At 38.7% G+C, this 23,077-nt stretch overlaps 1 protein-coding gene across 1 annotated transcript; it reads right to left on the reverse strand.

Annotated features, from left to right (window-relative positions):
- Nucleotides 1-303: 303 nt before the first annotated feature.
- Nucleotides 304-20,428, reverse strand: slc6a1b (solute carrier family 6 member 1b). The gene is made up of 15 exons (XM_084736856.1): nt 19,871-20,428; nt 17,034-17,460; nt 16,644-16,775; nt 16,301-16,401; nt 15,688-15,797; nt 15,093-15,225; nt 13,173-13,307; nt 12,029-12,132; nt 11,380-11,504; nt 10,183-10,295; nt 9,702-9,833; nt 7,815-7,917; nt 7,526-7,626; nt 6,095-6,262; nt 304-2,887 (listed from the first exon to the last, which is right to left on the reverse strand). The coding sequence occupies exons 2-15, from the start codon at nt 17,281-17,283 to the stop codon at nt 2,774-2,776; spliced, it is 1,821 nt and encodes a 606-aa protein (XP_084592982.1). The 5' UTR covers nt 17,284-17,460; nt 19,871-20,428; the 3' UTR covers nt 304-2,773.
- Nucleotides 20,429-23,077: the final 2,649 nt, after the last annotated feature.

Genomic DNA, 23,077 nt, shown 5'->3' on the forward strand with positions numbered 1-23,077 from the left:
ATACATTTATGTTTTTCACTTGTATTAAAGCAGACAATGACCACTCTTAGTGATTTATAACCAGCTTGTAATGTATCATATCTGTGGAATTTAATTACTTCACTTAAAGCACCCAATGACAACTTGGGGCAATTCATAATCATATTATAATGTCTTATAACAGTGATTACAATGCATTACAGAATTATTATAATGTATTATGAGTAATACATTGCTATAAGCACAGTATAATTATAAGTAAGCTTAGAATGTATTATAGACATGAGTGTCAAAGTGTTACCAACAGATTACATGACACAGACATTATAATCTATAGGTCTTTATTTATTTTTGCAGATAACATATATTGCAATCATGCTTTTTCATATAACACCATCTAAAGACATTTATTATATTTTTTACATATAATATTTTACATTAGGCCCATGAAACAGCTAGAAATATACAAAACAATATTCTCTGACTAGACATTTCTATTACATTATTCTTATTATCATCTTTATTATTACTCTATTCTGTTATTGTAATTATAATTTTTACAGTTGAGAGAGATATGTGCTTTAGTTTCTGAGATAATAATATTATTGCAGAAAACAGCAAATAATATCACATTTTTTTGTTCAACATTTAGACAAAAGAAAAGAATAAACTCAGGTTGTACGGACATTCACAGATACATGTATTACACAGTCCAGTTTACAACATCATTCAAGAGAGAAAACTGCAGTATGGTAACTTTATACAAAATTCACGGAACCCTTTGTCATTGCACATTTTAATTCACATATCTTTGAGAAAAAAAAAACATAAATAAAAGAAAATAAACGGGACTGATTCAACCTGATTCCTGTCGCATGTAGCTGCCACAGAAGCAAATTTTCTTGATCCTCCTTCATAGTAATACGATGATATCTGTGGTCTGTCAGCTTCAGCTTCACTATATATATGTTTTTATATTGCCGAGCAAGCTTGATATGTAACAATAGGTTTTTCTTTATCCTATGAAAAGGAGTAGTTTCAGTGGTGTTGGCCTATATAGCATCTGGCTATGTCCTGTTGTGTTAACAGTGCTTCTGCCGGCTTTGTTCTCCGACTGAGCCAAAGTTTCTCTCTCCCAGTCTGATACTGAAAATCTGCACTCGCCACAGGATAGAAACACATTATGGCTTCTACTGAAATGACTGAGTGAAGGCCGTCACAGTTCATTTACACTGAAAGAAATGATGCTAGAAAAGAGGCAACAATTTGGATCAGCTTTCGAATGCGTCCGATTACGTTCATGCTAATTTATGTTTCGTTGCTCCATAAGGTATGTTGGATTAAAGGGAGAAAATGGCAGAAATTTGATAATAGTTGCATTTTTTTAGAGTACAGCATTAATTGTTTCAGTGTATAATGGTAGTATCTGAGAGAATTTGGTCACGTCCACCTTTGTTCCTGAGAAGTGGGTTACTAAATAGATAAACAAGTAAACGGTTCCAGTCAGAATAGTGGTGGCTATCAAAGAAATTCATCATACAGCTTATTGGTTCTCACAGTTTAACATATGGATCAGAATTAGCATTGGCTTATTGCAACACAACTCTGTCTTTCCACTTAACTGGTTGTCAGGAGAAGGAAAAATCTACATTTTCCAAAATAATCACAGGCAGAAATATAGTACGCACAGTGCAAACGTGGGATTTCTGTATTGGCTACACCGTTATTGATGGAGGTGGTAGTTTACAGATCCAAATTGTGCTTGTAGGTGGATGCTGTCTTCACTACTGTAACCCTGATGCTCTTTAGAGAGACAATAAGGGATGCTTGATTTAATCCATATAGAGTCAGTGGGCCAAATGTCTGCACCAATCTTCCAAACTTGAGTATAATTTTGGTCCTTCTCACTCTCACATATAGAAAATGACCTAAAAATGACTCTACAAAAAAGATTCAGACAACATACAAAGTTATTGTTCTTTAGAAAACAAAGAAACAATTATAACAGTCTCTCGCTATGTATCCTATGTAAGTTTTTGTTGTTTTTGCTGTTTCAGTCGAGCCAAAAAGAAGTTGGACGCTTCAAAATTCCATACTGTGCTTTGTGCTTTTCAAAGGTAGTCCCAGACATGGGTGGTAAACATTTCAGGCGAACTGCAGGATCCTGCAAGGGAGTGATAGTCTGTCTAAATTATATTTTACACATACAAGCAGATTTGGCCTTACCTGTTGCACATTCCCATATTGTCTTTGCCTTAAATTGGTCAATTTTCACTTTACAAACTTTCAAATTGCATTTTTTCACCTACTACACTGCATTCATTTTAATGTATTTATTTCATGTACAAGCAAAATGCATTTAACCAATATTTGTCTTTGTACAGTAACTGTAGTTTAGTAGATTTATTAATATCTTCAAAGTAGCACAATACTATTGAATCAACGTGGGCCTCCAAATTTAAATTATATATTCAATATACAGTAATTTCCTAAGTCACATTTCCTTTTCTAAAAAGACTAACTTTTTTGCATAATGAAATTCATAATATCACAACAATTTTGCTGGGTAGTTTGTTTTTCCTCATAAGTTTTTATAACTCTGTATTATACAAATAAACAAACAGAAAATCCCCTAAAAATAACTGTGTAATCAGGTTGGTCTCACGTGTCCCCAGGAGGTAGGTGAATAAAAGCAGACATGGAAGTCTGGTGGTCGTTCCCAACCTTGATTACGTTTCTTCTGTGTTTATCGCCAGTCTGGCCGTCGAGACAGAGAGACAGACACCAGAAGTTTCTAGATGTAGGCTTCCTCATTGGCAGGGTTCTGATTCTGGTTTTCTGTCTGCTGGTCTGGGCCGTTTTCCTGAGCCCTCACCAGCGCCAAAGGCTTGATCATCATCCGCAGACGCTGAAACGGAGAGGCACAGAGAAGAGTAGAAATACCAATCATGTCACACAGTGGGAAAATGTTTGCATGCTTGGGTGCAGGACTGGAGGGGACAAGTCCCCCCAAAATCTGAAAAACATGAAGTTGTTCCCCACTATAAAGGATTGCATCATAAATTGTGCAACTGAAAATATATATTTAAGGGTTAAATGTCTAACATTTATGAGGATCTAATTGCTGAAATTGGATATAATATTCATATAAATGTTTTTATTCATGTACCTTCACCTGAAAATAAGAATTGTTGTGTTTGTGAGTCTTTTTTGGGTTATCCTCCATGGAGATCATATTATATCACCATGTACCTACATTAGCCCAGAACACAGAGATATACCTCTCAACACTGGCAACATATTTTGACATCAGTTTACATGGTGAACAGGTCTTACAATATGATAGTATGTATTCTCTCAAATAAATGCAGGCAAATATAATTTACTTCTGCTTTCCTATTAACAAGTGCATTTCCCTGGGTGCTACAATTTTTTGTGCGACATCAGACAACTGCTTCTTCATAAAGACAGGGGAGATGGATTTGCTTAAAGTTCACAAGTTTTAAGTGGACTGTACCTTTTCTAGTTGGTCAGAAATGTCTGGAGCGTATCATAACATCGTTTTTATTTAACACTTGACTCAATTTAAAAAAAATGTAATATTTGGTAGATTTTTGGGCTACTTCTGGCTTGATGAGTTAGTTAGTTTGTGTTATTGTGTGACTTTGGTGTTTTAAAGGGTTGGTTTGGTCCCAGCACATAATTCCAGAGCTAAAATTCTTTTGTCCCCCTCTAAGTTGTAATGAGATCTGCGCCCCTGCACAGATGTTGTCAAGATTGCAATAATACGTTGTCATATACCACTAGAAGGGATCCAACAGCTGCAAAGATGATCAACTCATGAGCTGTAACACAACATACCAGCTATACAGCTGTGAGCTTGATGGATGCACAGCCTCAGGCTCTCCATCTAAACATTATATAAGATACTCTTATTCTCTTACTCTTATATTACAGCCTAGCTTACATATATGGCCAGTAAAGGAACACCAACAAGAACCACCATGTTTTTCTGAGCCCACAAAACTAAATCAAACCATCCCAAACTTGGTAAATCTTCCAGTTGCTGTGAACTATGAGTTGTGTTGGACCCGGGCTCTTCGGCGCAGTAGGCATTCATATGGAGTGTTTGTGAAACTAAGCGTCCGCCTTGGTGCAGAGCACTAATCAGCTGGCTGATTGCTACAATTAGACAATCAGCCATCAGCTGGTACTGCAGGATCTGACACCTGCACATCGCCTCCGACAGCCTCTGTTGCACTGCCTGCAATTATGGCCCATTTATTCTGTCAGTGGTGGCTATAAAGCTATATCTGTCACTAGAGAGATACTGTATAGATGTAAGTTTATTATTCACCGCATTGTGAATGACGGCAAATCAAAAAGCTCTTAATGTAAATAGCATGCCGGAAAAGGTATTATCTGCCATTGATTAGAATCATCAGATCAATAAAAATGCAGTGTACCATTCTGCCACATACAAATGAACGTCATTTGGTGAGAACTCAGTGGCTGGTGTAGCAAAAAGGCATCTAAAATGGTTTAACAGAACTAATTAGAAACTCTATTTTACTAATCCTTTTATCGCTGTTATACTCTTCATGGCAATTTATCAGGTCTTTACCCAGCATGCTTGTGTTTGCTCATTACAAAAGCATTGAATCGTACAGTTATAATGCACAGAGTGAAATCACATTGGCCTAAGCTGAGCATTTTAACAGGCAGTGTGAGGAGTCGTCTCACTGCTGAATTACATTTCAGGTGCTACTTTCATTGCCAGCCATTATGTAAATGTTGTAAATGTAAGTGAAGATGACATAAAACCTCTATCAGTATATTCAGGAATATATTCTGGAGCCTGACTGTCGGTAAAAATCTGACTGTCGGTGACCTTAAATGTTCATTCAAGCTTCCCTCCATGGTTAGAACTGCTCTCCTCTGTTAAGTCCTCTGGGCTCGTATGTCGCATTTACATTATCCTCGCATAACATCTGCAGCACCCTTTAAAAACACCACTGTGTTCACTGTGTTGGATTTGTCTATCATACAGTATGTAATAATATATTTCAGCCAAAAATCTTGCATACCAAGTAATCCACTTGAAACTCTCAACACAGAGCCTGCTTCGCTGTCAGCTGCAGATTAAAATTCAAACCAGCTAATAGATCTGTGAAACGCTCAGCGGTGGGTACAGTGATGCATATGTTTGGGGAAATCGTATTTCTATTATCCTAACCAAAACTCTTCGTATTTATACATGAATAAGTGTAACAATGTTTCTTGTAAGTGCATATATATATAGATTATATTTAGATTGAATTTGCATCTACAGATTTGGAAACTCTACTTGCTTTCTGAAGTAGAGCAAAAATTTATTCTGTGCAGTGATGTGTAAGTATTGGTTGCTTCTGAGCTAACACAGCAACAAAACAGTTTAAATACTGTTATTTAAAGCTACTACAAGGAGTTTTTAACTGGTTATGAAACAGTCTCAGTTTAATACTGATGCCTCCATATACAGGAGTATAAGTACACAAGACCATCTGCAAGAAGATTTAGTTTTTCTTGATGTCTGCCACTTGGTCAGATTCTCTTTGAAATCAGATGAAACAAGCCTGTGTTTAGATTTTTTTCAGCCAAACTGAGTGCAGAGTAGCACGTGTGCAAGTTTAAGAGAAGCAGGAGGAGATTTTAGTTTATATACATTTTATTTTTGATGTTATATTTTATGGTTATGGTGATGGTGATGGAAGCATTACCACCTAGGGCCTCCAAAATCAATATAATATGAAAAGTTCCTTCTTGTCGCTTTAATTAAACTGCATCAACTACCTTTCAGTGAAAACAATTTTGAATTCAAAATACGTTATTTGTGTGATGCATGGGGGCTTTTTATGGCCTATACGTCAATAAGTCAACCTCAGGACTGTAGCGAGTTGTTTTGATTTAGCAAATGCAAACATAGCCTTTAAAATTTGGATCTAATTGTTAGGTATTAGGCCATAGATATACTTGATTTTTAACCACATGTTTGCGTACACGTAGCATTCATGTCGGAGGATGTGCACAACCATCAATCCAAATGGATGCAGGACTGAGTCCACTTTGATCTTACCTCTTTGTATGTGCCTTTGAGTGTGAGGAACATGTAGCCCATGTAGCCAGGAATGAGAATCATGGAGGAGAGGGCCATGCACCAGCCGACCCCCTGACCCCAGGCTGGGAACACGTAGTCACCCATGGTGAGGGGAACCATCTGTACTGCACTAAACAAGAAGACTCCCTGAACAAGAGGGACAAGAAAGTAGATCTCAGCACTTCGTCATCGTGTTCACAGACCAACACAGTGTCATTTCCTGAAATGGTTCTCATCCCGTGGTCAAGTTAGCAATCATAAATAAACCTGTCCTCCCAGCATGGACTTTATCCCTCTTTATACTACATTTGTCCTTTTCAATTTGAAAGTTTTGCTAACTGTCATGAAAAACATGACAATTGTTGCACATGTATACAACACTGTGGATTACATTTAATAACTGTTTCACAAATATAACCAAATCTTTATTTAATCTGTATTTAATCAGGCAGTGGTTTTACAGTTGAAGGAAGACAAACATCTTTTTTTAATTTGGGGGTCAAAAGTTAAATGAATCTTGAAAGGTTGTCTGCTGTCAAGGCAAATTCCTTGGTGTTTGTATGACTCAACCAGAGCTGCATGAGTGCCATCTAAAGTTTTAATGTCAGGATAGTTAGAGTCACTGGTGGGAGTGGAGAATATCATGTACTTGGTCTGTGATTAAGTAGTGATGATAGGAAGGTAAGCAGCACCTCAGGCATATAAAATTGTATCAGCTGCAAAGAAAAATATGGACACTGGAGTATTCATTAGGAAGAATTATATTATTATGTACACTGTAAACTGTAACGGTCCAAGCATAGACTCCTGTGGTATCCCTTTCCTGATAGTAAAATGGCCTAAATGAATACCATCAGCAATGAGGCTGATCTGCTGCGACACTGGGCTGCACAGACAGCGTGAATGCAGTTAAAACTGGTGAACTGCACAGCTTTTAACCCAAACTCATGTTTTTCTTAAAAAGATGTGCTAGTTTGGCACCATTTATCTTGACATTAAACTAACATATTGCATATTCTTGGCTTTAATATATGAAAAATGCTACAGAAAAAAAAAATCAAAATAGACTTTTTTCATAGAGAATCTTTGGCTACAACTGGCACTTGGCACACTTTGTTATGAATGAGGTCGTAATGTGATTAAAGTATGGACCACTCACAACTAATTAAGCTAATAATTGCATGATGTTAAAGTAAGTATGTAAACATAATCAGACTGCATTTGTTTTCATGCACTCACACCATCAAGCTAAAGTGATGATCATAAGAAATACAGCAACCGATCTCAATACATAGCTTCACCTGAGACCTCATACGCATAAATACTGTCCACAGTGGGCTGATATTTTCCCTGTTGGTGGCTGGAGCATTGTTGATTTATTCATGCATGTTACCTACAGATAACACTTACAGCAACAATGAGCGGAGTGAAAACGACCCAGCAGGCCTTCCACCACAGACAGGGCCTGTGACCAACCATTTCCTCGATGTTGTCATAGAATTTGTTCACACCTGTAAACAAAGATAAAGCACGGTGAAAACAATTTCAGTTTTTTTGTTCATGAGTCATCCATAATTCATGATCTCAAATGTGATTCTTAGATATTACAACTTGAAATTTGATCTGTTCAAACAAAAGGCAGGAATGTTTAGTCCTGTTTTTAGAAAAAACATTCTTAAGATTACTGAGACTGGCTCACCATAAAACCATGAAATTGAGATGCACTCAAAGAAGACCAGGAAGAGCAGGCACATTCCACTAGCCGAGTAGTAGTCGAACAGCTTGAACACGTACAGTCCACCCTGCAACAACAACAAAAGAAGCAGAAAACAAAAGAAAAAAAGTATAAATCCAATGAAGGCGAAGGGGACAACACTGGATAAGCAGTTATAGTATTGGACATGCAGGACAGTACTAAATCGGTCAAGTGGAATAACGTCAAGGGCGAGAGCACCAGCGACCGTGGCTGGTGAGAGGTAGTGACATCTCATTGGTGGGGACAGAACTAGTGCTAAGACTTCCCTGTGGAAACTGGATGTGCAGCACAGACATGACCAGCGCAGATCAGGCTTCTCTATGTAACACTTCATGTCTGTCCACAATCAGGTCAGCTATCAGGTCATTATGGAGACCAGCTCAGAGGGACCTGCTACAGTTTGTCAACTCCTACACTGTGAAGCTATTTTATGCCGCCTGGAGCAGCGATTAGGGTAACTGCCTTATTCCAACGGGGCTGTGCATGTGGCGTGATGGAAATCCAGTTTGGCAGCAGTGGAGGGACAATGCAGGGTCTTCGAGTGTCATTTGCAAACATGACCTTGGCCTGCAGTGATTCTGTCATATTCAGCTCAAAAGTAGGCAGACACAGAAACATCTTTGCCAACTTTCGGCCCTGTCTCTTGTTGTTTGTTATACTCAACTTTTTATTCAAACTGTGACAAAATTACCAGTGTAGTTTGGTGGTGTTTGCATGCTATACTGGAGAAGAGTTGTGTGACATGTTTTAATTTTGATGGATTTGCAAAGAAAATACTTCATACCAACCACATTAAAATGTGTCTCAATTAGCAGGCTATTAAACATATGGAGATAACCATAGACCAATACAATTAATGAAATATTATACTTTATATTTTAAACATGTACGTTCTGCCGCTATGGGTCTCCCTCACATTAAAGCAACAACAAAGATGTAGTCTGATCACACCTTAAGTGGCTTGGGATCATGGGAGTTGTTTTTTCATTATTAAACAATTACCATGCTGCTGAAAATCTGACATGACTCAGGCAGATATTATGTTCATGAAGGAGATAATGTATTACCATTTTATTCATGTTACATCTAGTTCTGTTTGCCAACGTCCTAAACGTCCTCACTCTCTGACGCAGTGGAAAATTTAATAAATTATGTCTTTTTTGGGTTTGACCACTAAAACAACAACTCAACAATATATATAACATAGGTCTAACATTTTTAGACATTTTAAAGCAGAAATGTTACATAATATAGCTTTTATAGCAAATAGGTGCAAGGCATTGTGCTCTATGGACCGACAAACCAAGAGGCAACGCCATCATCCTTCAGTTGAGAAGCTAGTGGTTAAATACGTGTTATTAAATCATGGCTGTGAAGCTGTTTCATGATGTCTGAAGTCTGTAGACTGAAACATGATGCTAAATGACCTGAACCACTCTGGCTACAGTCTCAGAGGGATTCTGACACCATGACCTTTTTTACTTACTTATGCTCTTTGGGTTTCATAAGAGGGCCACTATAACAGCGAGCTGAGTTAACAACCCAGCTGAGTTAAGAGTGTTGCGGGTTACTGGGTCAGCTGCTGAGGTCACTAATGTCCTGTGGGACACCTTCAAGTCTGCGTAAAATGTTTTATTATCCTGTATCAATGCCATCAGTGCAATGCAGTGCAAGCCCATAGGGACAATGGTGTGGTTACTTGATAAACCAGAGAAATGCTGACTCAATACTGACTGGAACAAATCAACATCGTCACTGTTGCGTTTTTGAACTAATTACCCAGTAATGTCTCTAAATTTTGGTGGATTATTAAAAAAAAGAATTACATACCTGCGTAATGTTGGACAGTCCAATGATGTAAGAAATAAGGCAAACAATTGCAATGAAGATCTCTCTGCGTTTTCGGAGAAGATGAGGGAATTCATCAACCAGTGCAGTGATGAAGCCTTCCACAGTGCAGAACTGGAGGGATTGCAGAGTCATGTCAAAACTAATGTTATGTAATACACTGCTGTCACAACAAAAACATTAGGTCTATTTTTAAGGCTTAGAAGTAACTTTCATGAATGGAAGAGTACCTGCAAGAGATATTTCATTACGTCATAGGCAGTGAAACATTGTGAAAACATTGTGAAACGTTCCACCCTAAAACAACAGAATCCTGGCCTTAAACATGAACTTTGTTATTAATTTATTCCATTTTTACTTTGCTTGGTTGACAGCGGCTGGAACATCAGCACTTTGCTATATGAGTATGGTCCACAAAACCACAACTGAGACCATTTTTCTTTATTATCTTTGTTATTTTTACCTGGCTGTCGATTCCCAGCATCAGCAGCATGGAGAAAAACAGGATGGACCAGAGAGGAGAGACGGGCAGCTGGGTGACAGCCGAAGGATAAGCCAAAAATGCCAGACCAGGTCCTGACAAAACACAAATATTATAGACACTGTGACATGTACTTACTAAGAAAGCATTAGTTGTACAACTATGGTTAAAAAAATTATTTAAAGCTACTACAAGGAGTTTTTAACTAGTTATAGAACAGTCTCAATTTGCCTGTGTTTACATTTTCCTACACAAAGTTACAGTGAGGAGTATATTAACCAGTTAAAAAGAAGCAGGAGGACATTTTTATATTGATTATTATTAGTAGATCATTTTTGACTTGGGCCCCCAAAATCAGCAAAATATAGGAGCTCCTTGTAGTAACTTAAAAAATATGTTGTCTACCATTTTAGTATTTAAAATATGCAATAATGAAAGTAAAAAAATCCCCTAAAGCCCAAAAAGTATTTTCCCCATAAGCCACAATACAAGATCCATCTGTTGACAGGACATTTCAGCCTGCAAACAAGGTCAATTATGACTTGCTCTCTTAGGAAGTTTTGTAGGTTCTATATTTGGAAAACTTTCCTCAAACTTTCCTTACAATCTGTGATGTCATTACAATGTCTGTTGCACATATTCAATGGGCCACATACTGCAGAAGCAAACCCCAGAAACTAGAAAACTCTTTTGGTGTATGTGGCAGGCAAGCAATTCTCAATGGACTGAATGGGCAACATCTTAATGTCCGCTGTCTAGTTCTATAATATGTGTATAGATGTAATCCTATCTATGGCTTTTACAGGAACAGGAGAAAGTTTAATAAAGCCCCAAGTTTACTATAATGTTATTGGTGCACAGAGCACAAAAGGGGTGGGACATAGGAAGGGTCAATACTGGATAAAACAAGAACATCTCAAATCCAAAGTGTCCTTGTAATAAAAAAGTGTTAGTGCTGAATGTTAAACTTGAGTATTTAGGGTCAGAGAGTTTTGCAAAATCACTGAGCAATATTTCTTTCTAATAAAGCCAGAAATCAGAGCTGACGTATAGTGACAAACTAAAACCTTCCCCTTCTGCCTGACAGAATAATATCTAACAATTTCAAAGGCTAATTTTTGCACAGCTGCTTGCCTGTGTCTATTGTCACTATCGAGTTTCAACATTGATTGCAATTACCTGAGGCTGCCACATCAGCGATGGGTTTCTTTGTTACATTGGCCATGAATCCCACGATGGAGAAGATGACAAAGCCAGCGAACATGCTGGTGAAGGAGTTGATGCAGCAGACAATGACAGAATCTCTGTACGGGAGAGACAAAGCACAAGGCAGCCATTGTCACGCCTGTATCAATTCCTTATCAACCCGTCACACATTGTCGAGAGGCATGGGGGGAAGGGACGGTGCAGAGCCATTTTGCATCCTGCAGCAGCACAGCAGCAGCATACATTTATATTGACCTGATCTTTTAAAATGGCAGTGAGCTCCAGCAGTTTCAAAATAGTTACAGGAACCATATAGGTACGCAGTCGGGCTACAGACCAGTGTTTATCTGACAGTGTGACAAACCAAACGTCTGTGCCTGTGAGCGTAAAACATCCAAAATAATGAAACGACTGATGCAGCTGGAGGCTCGATTAGTCCCAAAATAGAAGGTACGGCAGACACTATGTTGCCAGGAAACCAAAAATAATCCCAGGCGGAGACATCTGCACAGTCTCCTTTAAAAAAAAAAAAGATGTGTGAGTGACCGGTGCTAGACAGGAAAATTTCATCTGAACAGGTTTTTGATTCATGTCTGAAATGCAACATATTATAATCACCTACCTATATACATTGTTATTGAAAGGATTGTAACTTCCAAGAGCAATCAGAGAGCCTAATCCCAGCCCGTAGGAGAAGAAGATCTGAGTGGCAGCATCCAGCCACACCTGACACACACAGGTTAGAAAAATATGTTAAAATAACCACAACATATAACTTACACAAAATTGATGATAAATAAAAATATTTGTTTATTTAAAAAAATGGCCAGATTTTATTTTATGTTACTGATGATAGAACCTATTTTGTCATTTGGCTGATCAAACATAAAATGCATCTTGTCTCATAAACCTCTGAAGTAATGGTAAAAAAATGGCAACAATACTAGGAGAGTTCTGGGAAATTGTAACTCTTAAGTGCTGTCTTGTTACACTTGGATGTATCTGATACACTCTGATTGCATTGCATCCAATCTTGATTGACTTAGCTTGTTGAAAGGCAGAAGTGTGTCAGTGATATTTAGGCTGATGCATCAGAAGGCAAGGTCTTACTGAGTTATCTGAGACCTGCAGTACTGTATGTATGGCTCAGCTTTGTCTAAGGTTGTTGATATGCTGCTTGAGGGAAAATATTTGAAAAATATGCTTATACCAAAGTTTTTTCCATGTACTAACAGCAGACATTATTTCTACTATTTTGCTCTGAGTGCAATTGATGGTGTTTGGCAAAGACATTTTCTGTGAGTACTGATACTGTGCACTCACTGAGACTCTATCTGGATAAGATTGAGCTCTGTACACTCCTTAATAATTAATTACACTAATTGTTGCCTAGATGCAGGTACAGTAAGACATATCTGCACTGGCATTACCATAACCTGTAATCAGTCTATACAAGTTTTCCCTAAAAAGACAAAACACATCTCATTGGTGCTCAGCTTATGCTCTTCATCCAGCTTTATTTTGACTGTTGACAAAGTGCTCTATGAACAGAAACTAGAAGTGCACAGAGGCATCATTATCTGCCTTTGTATCTGCATTTGATAGAAGATAGTGGGTGTGGTTTATAGTGGAAGTTCTATTAAATCTATTAAATCTATTAATTCTATTATTCCTAATGTATTTGGAATAAGGTGCATCCTGGACAGAAACAGTTTTTAGACATGTAGGACTGCAGAGTGAGAAAGCAGAGGGAGTGGAGAGCATACCTCAGACTCCGTAAGTTTGTTAAAGTTTGGCGTGATATAGAAGAGGATCCCATCAAATGCACCAGGCAGAGTGAGGCCACGGCAAAACAGGATGAACAGCATGAAGTATGGGTATGTGGCTGAGAAGTACACCACCTGTTGGACAAAGAGTCATTGTTAGAGAAAAAGAACGTTGTTGTTCAAGCTACTGAGCGCTATCTTTGGTTGGAATATTTATCCTGCAAGGCATCAGAAGTGCATTAGAAGTGAAAACTGCTAAGTTGTTCAACCCCTCATTAAAAGTGTTACAGTACACTGGCACCATCCACACAGCACAGTGCAGCACAGTGACCTAGTCAGCTGTTCCCCGGAGGCAACATGACCCCAGAATGGTTGGGTTCAGCACACTCCCAATGCACTATTTCCCTCCTTATCTGAACTAATTTTGCACTGTGCTATCAAAAGTCAACACAATTCAGATCATTCATGATAAAGATATACTGAATAAGAAATGAACCAGCAGAGATATCATTGACACTGGTATGGATAAAAATCAATAATGACTCTATCATACATAAATTAAACATTGATAATAAAAAGTGAAAAAGGAAAATCACAAACATTATGGTTTTCTAACCTCAGCGCTCAGAGCGCAACTCTACAGCTGCTGAGTATAAGCTTTTGTTTCCCTTTTGTGAAACATGTAGGTGCTTGTGATACTTTAGGTGCTTTGGATTAAAAGTGAAATTGCATGTGCAACATTGTACTGCCTTTTAAAGACAGGCTGAGAGAGAGAGAGGACTTGGCAGAGTGTTGCATCTCACTGTATTGTTTAAACATCCAGTGTGTAAGATTTATGGCATTTATTATTTGAGTATGGCAGAAATGGAAATGGAAATGGAATATAACATCAAGTATGTTTTCATTATTGTATAATCGCCTGAAAATGAGAATCCCTGTGTTTTTGTCATCTTAGAATCAGCTCTTTATATTTAAGGAGGGTGCAGGTCCCCTTCCATGGAGTCTGCCATGTTGCACCAACATGTTTCTACAGGAGCCCAGAACAGACAAACTAAACACTGGCCCTGAGCATTTTGAGTGAGTTTTACTGACACAGCAGGTTCTCCTGCACTTCTGATTCTCAAACTATGGTATTTGTATCACTGGTGGTATTCAAGCTTCCTCTAGTTTATGCATGAATTCCATGCATATGTGATCCATGATTAGTTACATGGATGACATATACATGCATCAGTTCAACTGTGATGGCAGTAAGTCTGGCTGACAACAGTAAACAATACATGAAGTTTAGTGCAAGTTCAATTAGGAAGACTATCTTTATGCCTGATTCATTCACAATTCTCTCTCTTACTCTCTTTCCTGCTTATTCTCAATTAGCTGATTATAGGTGTTCATTTTTCAGTTAACCAACCTCTATTTCCATCAGCTAATCATGTTGTTGCCAACAAACTTTAAAATCAGTTCTTCTGTCTGCTGCCGTCAGCTGTCACTTCAGTGCTGAAACACTGTGACCCTCCTCCACCCCATTCACCTTCAGTTCCTCATATCCAGAGTCCAGGCTGATGATGTGTTTGCCATCTGCAAGCTCACTGCTAGATCCCACTAAATCCTACACACTCGTCCTTTAACTTCAGAAGCTGCAAAATTGTTGGTGGGTTTTTTTTATGTTTCAAGACAATAAACCTTATGAAATTATTGTAATTTGAACTGTTTTTAGCATATCCTACAGAAAAACTAATTTCAACTCAATAGATAAAGGGTTAAGTGAAATTATGTAATCCCTTCATCTGACCAGTAATCTCACATGTCACTGTGCCAAATCTATGACCTCTAGCAATGAGATGCTGCAAATTCAATTATAGCTAGATTTTGTTTCTCCATTGTGTTTTGTTTCTGCCTTTGACCCGTCCTTCTACTTACTTTGCCAGTCCAGCTGACCCCCTTCCAGATACAGAAATAGACGAGCACCCATGCGATGGCGAGTGTGATAGCCAGCGGGACCCTGACCTCCCCGGGCTTCTCCAGACCATCAGTCAGCTGGTGCATGTTACGTCTGCAGGGAAGTTAGAGTAAAGTGGTCTCAGCACAACGCACAAATGCATCCTTGATCTCATACATGCAGCAGCATGCATGGGTGCACATATAATATCCACACACGTGTCTGGATATTCACAAAGACCGCTCTGCCTGGCTTTCTTTTCTCACCCCTAAAGCTTTTTAAGGCGCCACAGTCAAGGGAAGTCATGCCTGCATGCACGCATGTCTACACGCAATTTTTTTACACTCATCAATTTTTTGCTTCTCAGGCTTGTCTGAGGCCCTTTAATTTTCTTTGTCTAGAAGTATCTGCAGATAGGCGGATATTAAAGGATTTGGTGAACCGTTGGATCCTCAGATCCAAATGGCCACATCAGACTCCAACCCTGATCTTCATTATACAAAGAAGGGATCTTTCTGCATAGCTTAAATCTGTATCCTTCTGATCTCAACAGACTCTTGTGTGTGTCACGCTTACTCCCAGAACTCCACCACTGCGCTGGTGAGGTTTGTGGTGTCTGTGATGCTGTAGTTGCTGTAGCAGCGGTCTGTGTTCCAGGGATTGCCACAACTCTGCCACGGCAGCTCCTGAAAATTAAAGAAGAAAAAAAAAGACAAAAAATCACACAGACAGCTCTTTTTACTTGGACCACTCTCCCACCGCCGGGTCCCATTCTCTCTGTGGCTGTCGAGCAGCCAAGACCATGATACTCATTGAGATTTCATGCTTTTCTCAGAGGAGTGAATGCCTCATCGCCAAATGCATTTATCAATACCTTGTGTAAGGCGCTAATTATGTGGGAAAGGAAGTAATAAATGTCATACCCTGTTAAGGTCTGTGTAGCCTTATATAAGAGGTGCTGGCAAACACAACCTGCCACATAACTAAAAGCGTTACTATGTAAAAAATACAACCTGGGCAAAAAAAAAATCAGTGCTTTGTTCTGATTTAAAGGGGCACTCGTGTGAAGAGATAATTCACTGAGGAATCAAGGAAACTAGACTACTCTGGGAATTTTTTCTCCCTTAAATTCAAAGTGTTCAAGTCCTGTTTTATTAGGGAACAGCATGAATACAAACAAAATACTCACAGTAGTGAAGGAGCTGTACAGATAGTAAATAGCCCAGGCAATGATTACAATGTAATAGATATTTAGCCAGAAGGACAGAACAGCAGCAGCCAGACCCACACCTGAAACAACGGGAGAGTACAGGCATGATGTTAAATCGCGTTGGAATTAATTAATTAATGTTGAAATAATAATAATAGTAATAATAATAATAATAAAATTATTTGCCCTCTGTTACATAATTACTAACATCCCCAATTTCCCACTTTGCCTGTGTGTTATTCAACCAGGCCTTCCCAAAGCAGCCATTTAACATAAAAGACATAGTTCAGGGCCAAATGGATAACGTTTAAGTGTCTTTTACCTTTGAACATGGGGGCCAGTTTCCACACTCCAAGCCCTCCAATAGAAGTGTACTGACCAAGAGCCGTCTCCAGAAAGAACAAGGGCATGCCAGCAAATACGAGGGTCAAAAAGTAGGGAATCAAGAAGGCCCCTAATGAGAGGTGAGAGGTAAAGGTGTGTAAGTGAAGGTGAATCATAAACTACTAACATTCATCATAATCCAGATAAGATATTTGGTAAAAGGAGGAGTATTTGGTTTCACACTGCGCCCCAGATCACCGCACAGGCTTTCACTTGTGCGCAATTACGCACGGCACGGACTGGGGGGGGGGGGGGGGATGTTTTTCGAGATCTTTGTGCTCCTTTTGGAGTGTGAATAAATGGAAAATCGTTAAGAATTCCTGTTTACCTCCTCCGTTTTTCCCACATAAATAAGGAAATCTCCAGACATTTCCGAGTCCAATGGCGTATCCGACACAAGAGAGAAGAAAGTCAAATTTCCCAGCCCATGTTTCTCTCTCGGGAAGATCTTTTTTTGTCTTCTGCACTTTCACCACCAAGGTTTTAGGTTTGTCGTTTGGCGTGGTGGTGCTGGGCGCGTCGTTCACCGTCTCCGTTAAGACGTGTCCGTCCGAGGCTTTGGTCCCGTTGGTGGCCATGGTCACTGTGCGTGTCGGATAGTCCTGACCAGTGTGGAGGAGGGGGATTCAGCACCGGTCCAGCAGGCAAGCGGCAGCTTCTCCGTCCTGCACACCCAGCTCCCAGCAGAGACGAATACTCGGGGTAACGAGAGTGATCAAGAGAAGTAGAAGCAGCTCAGCAGCAGTCCAGCCAGCCTGAAAACATCAATATACAGAGTGTTAAAAAAAAAAAAACGCTGAAAAAAACTAGATGATAAAATATTTACTTGGTCCACACACAAATCTGCTTCAAATATTTTCTGAAGTCAAATGTCGGTAATATTGGGCTAATGAGGGATTCATGTGCGTCAGAGGCGCCATGCCCATTCAAGCTGCTGGGGCACGTGATATCTGGATTAAAAAAAAAAATCTACTGCTATTTATAATATGCACTTGTAATTATTTTATATTATTAGTCATATTATGTCATAGGTCATACTTCAAAAGGTCACACTCCCCCTGACACCACTGGTATCGACCAAAAGTTGCATACTGTGCACCGCACCTGCACCGCACACAGCACTCTGTTGCGCACGGGAGGAGGAGATGCAGGCAGGATGCAGGTTAACTGTGTGTGGCTGAAACGGGTAGTACCACTACTATCAAAACCCAACCAGAACAAAACACTGAACTCCTTTGATATCTCCAAGTCAAGATGCAGAGGAAAATCTTTTAAAAAGGACATAAAGCCCCACTCTTATCCTTCTCAGTCAGGACATTGTTAGTGCGAAAGGCAGGTTATTTCTGGTTTGACAGTTATTGGCTATTTTCCTTTTATGGAGATGTATGTGCATTTAACTGAAAGATTTGTTCCCTCGTTCATATGACCGTTTCAGACCAATCAAGGGATGATCAGGCTGTTCAAGATGCTGATCTCTGTGAAGCAGGTAAATATAAAATGATTCTCAGAACATGATTATGACGATTATAAAAATAATAGCTAATAGTAATAATAAAAATGACGTCAAAGCTAATTTTTATGCCCCTTATTTAAAAAAAATAGGTAAAAATGACGATATTTAGCTCTTTTTCAAGAAAAGTGTCAGCAGTGTAGAAGTGAGTGTCATTTTCAATAACCACAACAGCACATAAATTTGACAGGATTTACCCTAATGTAAGGTGGGAGATTACTGAGCTGAGTTCGTGAAAAATAATCCCTCCAAAGTCTCTGAATATGTATGTCAAATTGCAGAAAATTGTGTCATTATTTTCTTTTTCTGGGGAGGCATCCCGATACCCACGCTCTAATTGTGCCTCCCCAGGATTTTGGCTTGCACGACGCCCCTAACACAATTCTGCTTTTTTGAGATACAACATTATGAAGGGAAAAAAAAAAATCTGTGAATCTGAACTTAAGTTCAACAAAAGTGTGACTGTTTCACCCATTAAGCGAATGATAACTTATAATAATATAATAATAATAACTAATAACTTTTCTGGAATTACAAACATTTAAGATAAAATACGTGGCTTAAATGACTTCCTTGGGTGGGCATGGTCCTGGCCTGTGCTGACAAAGAAGTTTTAAATTACTGGTAAAATATTATCTGACACGATTATTATGCATGCATCAATTCTAATTGCATGACATTTCTTCAGGGGTGGAGGAGAGAAAAATGTGCCCTACGATCCGTGAACCCCACGGGATCAAATAAAGACTTCTCATGTTATAAGAATCACTTTTAATTGCCCGGAGTGAATGCATGTTAGCAGAAATTTAGAGCCTGCTTTTGTCCTTGATTCATTGCGCTCTAAATTCAATGGCCCACTTCCTACTGCTCTGGTACAAGAGAGGAGCAATTAAACACATTTAGGAGTCAGACACGACGATCATGTGCAATGAATCACCTGGAGAGGCTAATAAATCTCACCGTGGAGTTCTGTAAATATCTGTAGGACACAGTTCAAATATTTCGTATTTATTTTTCTTTCTGATTAGGATAGTTAGTATTAATAAAAAGCAATTCACCAATTAGCTAGAACATTTTAAACAACAGTAAGGTTCTGCATTTAAAAATGTACATTTTTTTTATTTCTTATTTTTATTTTTTCTATTTTTTTTTAAACGCAAAATCAACATCTGCTCGGCGATAGTTGTAACATGGAGCGCGCACTCTGCACTCCATCACCCCCGTGCGTAATTCTGAAGATTAATATGAGGCAACATGGCCACAAATCTTTTGATATGTTTGCATTTTAAAACAAATCTGTTAATAAAATGTCAGCTGCATGTAACATTTGACCTCAAAGATACGCACACCCTCAAGACAAAAAGGCATTTAGCGCACAAAGAGTTATTTTCCCCATAAATGTTAATGTCTCACACATTTACATTTGACATATTTAAATCATGTGGCTGCAGGACTGAAGGATCAAACACAATGACCCTCATGAGATAAAGTCTCTCGCGTCGCCATCAAGTGAAGTGCCGTCCGTTCACATTGCCAAATGCAGCGCATCTGCATTTGCCAAATTCCTTAGTGGTCCTCGATTGCGAAAAATATGTCAACAAAACACAAATCTATCCCTAATTTATAAAATGAACAACGTATATCAGAATACTTACAATGAAATCCTTTTATTTGCGAGATTCTTCCCTCAAAAATCCGAATTTTCAAAAAAAAAGTTACTTCCTCGCACTTTTAGATTAAAAACCAAGGTGAGAACTTTGCATCCGACTAGAACCAGCAAATATACGATCCTGAGGGGGGAGGATGGTGGACAGACGCGTCTTTGAGAGCGAGGTGCTGTCCTGGAAGGAGTGGTGCTGAAAGAGAGGAGGGGAGAGAAGACGACGGGGAAAGGAGCTGCTGCCGCCGTCTGAGTTGAAGCAGCGAGCAGGGACGTAACATGGAGCGCAGGATCCTCACTCTCATCTACATAGCGTCAATGTCACCTCAAAGTCGACCCTCCCCAACTCCAACATTTCCACCACTGAGATGGCAGCGGGTTTGAGAGAGGAGCATCCTCTTGTCTCAAGGTTTTATATCCTTACTCCTGCAGCTTTTTTTTTTTTTTTTTTTTTTTTTTTACATCAGCAAGTTCTCTCTCTCTCTCCCTCTCACTCTATCCCTTTCTGAGTCACTTAAGGGCCAGTTGATGCATAACAGACTTATATGGGTTAATATTGTGATAGCATAATCTGTCATCCTTTGATAGAAGTTTTGAAAGATGACAAGATTTCTGCAGGTTCCCTGAAAAAAAAATCATACAGGACTTTAGTCGAATCAACAAATCTTTTCATATTAACTTAACATAAATAAACAAGTTGTATTTATTGTATTTATTAAGTTGATTAAACTTTAATTTCTAGTATTTGTTTTATTTTTTATTTTACATTTCAGAACTTATAAACACCAGTTCTTCTAACTTGAAGTCTTGAATTGAAATTATGAGTTGAATACATGTAGGCCTACAGTACAGTGTTCAATCAACTCATTAATTTAAGTTTCTTAAAGAAACACAATCAGCATGAAAGGTTCCAGCACGCTGTGAAGAAACTATTTTTTTAACTTAAAAACATTACTGTCTTAGCTACCTTAAAACGTTACAACTACTACATGAAACTTTCATATTGTGTTGATTTTGGAGGCCCCTGTGCACAAAAGTGGTTGTGTTTGTAATAACCATAACGTCAAAAATAAATTACCATCAATCTCCTTTACCTTTCCTTAAACTGGCTAATGTATGACTCATTGTAACTTGGGAAAATGTTAATGCATGCTCATTTCTTCTGATTTTAAGGCAAACCAGTGGCAGGAATAAGGAATAGCCAGTCTTCTCACTGATGGTCTTGTTTGCTCACCTAAGTCATACAGAGGCATTAGTGTTAATGTGATATGGTGTCATGACCAGTTAAAAACTCCTCATAGCTTTAAGTTGACTGAATTTGAAAAAGTTGAGGTCATTTTGTATTGATTCAAAACAAATAAACTTCTGTTGTCAAATAAACTTGATATAAATTTAGTTGTACTTAAGAAAACAGCTTAAGATATCAAGTTGAACCAACAACTGTTCAGTCATACTGATGAACATTACAAACAAATTTGATTTCCTTCTACATTTAATGACCCATCATTTCAAGGCAAACATTTAAAGTTAGAAGAACTCATGTTTTTTAGGTCGTAAAGTGTTCTGAATATAAACACTTGGAATTTTAATTAAGTTTAATTAACTTGAACAAATAAAACTTGCATATTTATGTTACGTTAATGAGAAAAGATTTGTTCATTTTACAAAATACATGAACATGTTTTATCAAGTACAACTGAATTGATATCAAGTCTGTTTGACTAGAAAAATATTTGTTGTGAATCATTATAAATTACTCCAACTTCTCTTTTCAAATTCAGTCTACTTACATTTTTTGATTTTTATTTTCACAGTGTTGTCACACATGACACATATATACCCTTAATTGACACATTTACACTTTTTAAATTTTCTAAACTTGCATCTTTCCAAATTTTGGGTGATTAACATGAAACAAAAAAAAAGGCGACACAATAAATAAAAATAAGTAGTGTAATGTTGCATCAAATGCAGCCACTCCAGATACAAAGGAAGATGCCAATGGCTGCTCTCGCTCCTGGCAAAACATGATAAGAGGGTCCCAGCCAATAAAAGGAGTCAGGGTGTGTGAGATAAATTGAAAACTGTGCTTATAATCTTCTTAGCCCGCTGTCTTCCAAAATGAAATACCCTTGTGGAACATCCCAAATGAGCAGTCTTAATGCAGACTTTAACTCCCACATCGAGATAAATCATTAGGGTCTCACTGGGAGATTAGACTCTCATAGGGTTTAACAGTTAAAGTTTGAGTTGTGAAAATGAATAAGGATTAAACCAATGTTAGTATTAAAAAAAAATATCATCTGCCTCAGGGAATGACTCGCGACGGATAAAAAAAAATGTGTATTTTAAGGTTGTCGTAAAGCTGTCAGGTGACACCTTATCATGACTTGTGATAATTTGATGTCAAAGGAGCTTCTTTTTTATGTCAAGTGGAATCATATGCAATGTCATGGCTTTTGACACTGTTAAGGCTGCATGAAATACGTCAAAAACATCTAACAAATACCCACTTTACTACCATATTCTGCTGTTTATTTGCTTCACTTCACCATCCCGATTTCCCTCATGGCTCACTTCCTTTGCTACCCCCCTGTGCTCATCTGCCCAAATCTTCCCCTTCCATCTTTGCTTCTTTTTGTCTCCATCCGCCATACTGTAGGCTGCGCGGTGCTGATACAGCGCTACTGAAAAGCCACACCACTGAGAGGGAAGGAAAGAATGCCCAGATGGTGAACCAATGAGGGGTGAGCGAACCCTCTAATGATACGAAACAAAATTTAGCATTTATAATCCCAACTGGCTGATTGGCCTGCAGGCTGTGGCACCTCAGATGTGCAAAAAGCTTCCCGTTGGCCTGCAGCTCTCACGCGGAGGGAATTCAAAATGCCACAGTGATGAGAACTGGTGGTGCTGCGCTTGTGGCCCTGGCCCCACCTGATGGTGAGCCTGTGTGCAGTGGAGCTTGTAATTACAGAAGGAGGTGGTAGTAATAGAGAGCAGAGTACAGGCAAACACACAAGCAGACAGCTGGCCCCCTGTCACTTTCACTGCTCAGACATCGGGGACAAAAGTGATGCTCTGAAACTGTAGAGCAGATTATCTCTCATGTGAGAAAGACAAAATGATGATATGGGAGATGGTGACAGTGATAATGATGACAGATGCATTTTATAATGCAGGAATATTCACAGACCCTTGA

Source organism: Lutjanus erythropterus, chromosome 2 (genome assembly GCF_056507025.1).
Source record: "Lutjanus erythropterus isolate fLutEry1 chromosome 2, fLutEry1.hap2, whole genome shotgun sequence".
NCBI classification, from domain to species: domain Eukaryota; kingdom Metazoa; phylum Chordata; class Actinopteri; order Lutjaniformes; family Lutjanidae; genus Lutjanus; species Lutjanus erythropterus.

Bases quoted from the DNA above. Each gene is read 5' to 3' on its own strand.
- slc6a1b (XM_084736856.1), bottom strand. From the start codon at position 17,283: ATGGCCACCAACGGGACCAAAGCCTCGGACGGACACGTCTTAACGGAG. The intron at 9,834-10,182 runs GTAAAAATAACA...CAATCCCTCCAG, and splicing joins TGCTGGGAATCGACAGCCAG to TTCTGCACTGTGGAAGGCTT. The intron at 2,888-6,094 runs GTAAGATCAAAG...TCTCCGTTTCAG, and splicing joins TCAAAGGCACATACAAAGAG to CGTCTGCGGATGATGATCAA.